The 2641-nt window shown below is 63.6% G+C and overlaps 1 protein-coding gene across 1 annotated transcript in view; it reads right to left on the bottom strand.

The window, feature by feature from the left end:
- LDHD (lactate dehydrogenase D) overlaps nt 1-2366 on the bottom strand; it is a 3832-nt gene extending 1466 nt beyond the window's left edge. The window contains exons 1-7 of the mRNA XM_007462938.1: nt 2295-2366; nt 1672-1784; nt 1284-1425; nt 910-1051; nt 616-775; nt 170-369; nt 7-75 (exon numbers count right to left, since the gene is read on the bottom strand). Of these exons, the coding sequence (XP_007463000.1) occupies nt 7-75; nt 170-369; nt 616-775; nt 910-1051; nt 1284-1425; nt 1672-1784; nt 2295-2366 (898 nt within the window). The remainder of the gene's footprint in view (nt 1-6; nt 76-169; nt 370-615; nt 776-909; nt 1052-1283; nt 1426-1671; nt 1785-2294) is intronic.
- Nucleotides 2367-2641: the final 275 nt, after the last annotated feature.

The raw sequence follows: 2641 nt of genomic DNA, 5'->3' as shown, positions 1-2641 counted from the left end.
AGAGCGTGGGCGCCACGCAGCAGTTCAGCTTGCTATGCCTGTTGCAGGCATCCATCATGACGTCATCCAGGAACTCTGGGACCAAGGAGAGGCCACGTGAGGTGACGCATGGCCTTCAAAGGGGGCCTCCTCCAGGGAGCCCACCTGGACGGCCCAATCCCAGGCTCACCAATGCGGGCCACGGGCACTGCAGCCTGGAGGATGTGTATGGTGCTGTCCACGGCCGCCTGGACGCTGGGGAAGGCACAGGTGGCGGCCACCGTGGCCTCAGGGGCAGGGTGCAGGCGCAGTGTGGCGGCCGTGATGAGGCCCAGCGTTCCCTCGGAGCCCACAAACAGCCCTGTGAGGTTGTAGCCAGCTGCACTCTTCCTGGGACCCCGGGGACATGAGGTAGGTGAGTGCCCAGGCCACGTGACGACAGATTTCTGGCCAGAAGCCAGGTGGGGAGCTAAGCCTGAGGTCTGGGCTGACCCGCCTCTGTGCAGACTGCCACCCAGGCAGCCGTTTCCTGGCACAGCCCAAACAGGCCTCCGGACCACCAGCTTTGGCCCACAGGGCAGTTTCGTGACCCGCCTCTCCAGGAGGCCCCCGTCGCCGCCGGTAGAGGGCGCTCACCGGAAGTGACGTCCCCGGCCCGCGGTGTGAAGCAGCCGCCCTCCCGGCAGCACCACCTCTAGGTTCAGCACGTTGTCGCGCATGGTGCCGTAGCGCACAGCGTTTGTGCCCGAGGCGCCGGTGGCCACCATGCCGCAGAGAGAGGCGTCTGCACCTGGGTCTGGAGGGCAGAGGGCAGGCAGAAGGAAGCCTGGGGCGGGTGCCCCTGGGCAGAGGGATCCCGCCAAGCCCCAGAAACACGCCTGCCACCAGGGAGCCCTCCAGGCCCAGGAAAGTCCTGGAGCCCCAGCCTACCCACAGGGAACCAGAGGCCGCTGTCGCGCAGGTGGGAGTTGAGGGCTTTGCGGGTGACACCGGGCTGTACCACCACAGAGAAGTCTTCCGGATTCAGCTCCAGGATTCGGTCCATGTGGGTCAGGTTGACACAGACGCCGCCCTGGCGGAGGGCGTTCAAGCGGTCACTGACCTAGATCTTTCGCCAGGACACAGCCCCCAGGACCCCAGCTCGAGGCCGACCTCCCAGCAGCCACACCAGAGCCCCGGGATGGCAGGTAAGGAGGGCTGGACCTGGCCAGCCAGGCTGGTGTGGTGGAGGAGGCAGCTGCCGGTGTGACAAGTGTGGTGGGACTAGAGCCTGGCCGGGGGAGGAGGCCACCCACCATACATACCTGCACGGCACAGACTCCACCCTCAAGCCCGGTGCCCGAGCCGAATGGGATGATGGGCACGCCTTGGCCATAACACAGGGCTGCCAGCCGGCTGACCTGCTCCACATTCTGGGGCCACACCACGGCGTCCGGAGGTTGGCACCTGGAACCAGACCCTCAGCAATGTAGGGGTGTGTGGTATCCTCTGGTCCTGCTCAAGTTTGAAGGTATGGCAGGGCCTGAGGCTACACAGTGAGCGAGGGGCAGAGAACACCCTTCTGGGGGCATAGAGGAGAGGTGGAGAATGCCAGAGCACCCAAGAATACATGGCGGGGGTTGAGGGGCAGAAGATAACCCAGGACCCTCACTCCCAGCCAGGGGTTCTGATGCAGTGGGTGGCGGAGCCCACCTGTGCATTGACTCATCGTGCCCGTGCTGCTCTCGGACCACAGCAGCAGTAGTCACATGAGGGCTCCCAACAACTGCCTTCAAAGCCTCCACAAATCCCTCGCTGAGCTCACCCTGCAGGGGAGAAACACATTGGCAGGGTCACTCAAAGATACCTGGGGCCACCTGGCCGGTGGGAGGGGTGGGAGTGGGGGTCCCATTGCCTGTGAACAGAGGCACCCACACCCCTACCCCGCCTTGGCCGGGGGCTCGTAGGGCTCTTGGACCCCTTCTGGGGATTTCTTCCCATTTTACAGATGAGGAAAAGAGGCCAGCAAGTCCAGGACAGGGCCTGGCCTAGAACCCAGCTCCTTGCCTCCCAGGCATTCTTTCAAAATGTGTGTGCATTCCGGGGCCTCAAAGGGGTGCCCTAGAGTCCACAAATCTTTCATTTGACACCCCCCAGCCCCACTCATGGCAGCTGTGAGGGCTTCAGCCCAGCTCACTGAACACCCACATTTGACCTGGGGTGAGCCCAGCGAGCCTCTGCTCAAGGTCTCCTGGTGCTGGGGCAGCACAGAGTCTGGCCAGAACTCGGCATCGGGGGCCCCCCACCCTCTAAGGGGCTCCTCTCCTCCCACCTACCTGCGTCCCCCTGGAGCAGTAGCTCCTCCAGGGGAACATCCCCCAAGTTGCAGCCCGGAGCAGGCTGGCCATAGCTGGGCAACAGCCGGTGACCACCCCAGCCTATTGGTTGTGCTGGGGGCAGGGCTGCTTAAGGTGGCACGGCCTTAAGGTGGCCCTGCCAGCCCTCACTGAGTCAGTACTTCTTAAAGGAGAGGTGAGGCTTACTAAGCACAAAGGGAAACAGAACAGCCGCCACTTCCTGGCTTAAGACTATGCAGTGGCTTCTTGTGGTCCGAATACCCAGAGCTCCAGCAAAGCTCGGGGGCTTGGGACACACCCTTGATCTTTCTCACCCTGCAAGTCCC

This window comes from Lipotes vexillifer, unplaced genomic scaffold (assembly GCF_000442215.2).
Source record: "Lipotes vexillifer unplaced genomic scaffold, Lipotes_vexillifer_v1.1 scaffold70, whole genome shotgun sequence".
In the NCBI taxonomy this organism is placed as follows: Eukaryota; Metazoa; Chordata; class Mammalia; order Artiodactyla; family Lipotidae; genus Lipotes; species Lipotes vexillifer.
This window is presented reverse-complemented; position numbering and strand designations above follow the sequence as displayed.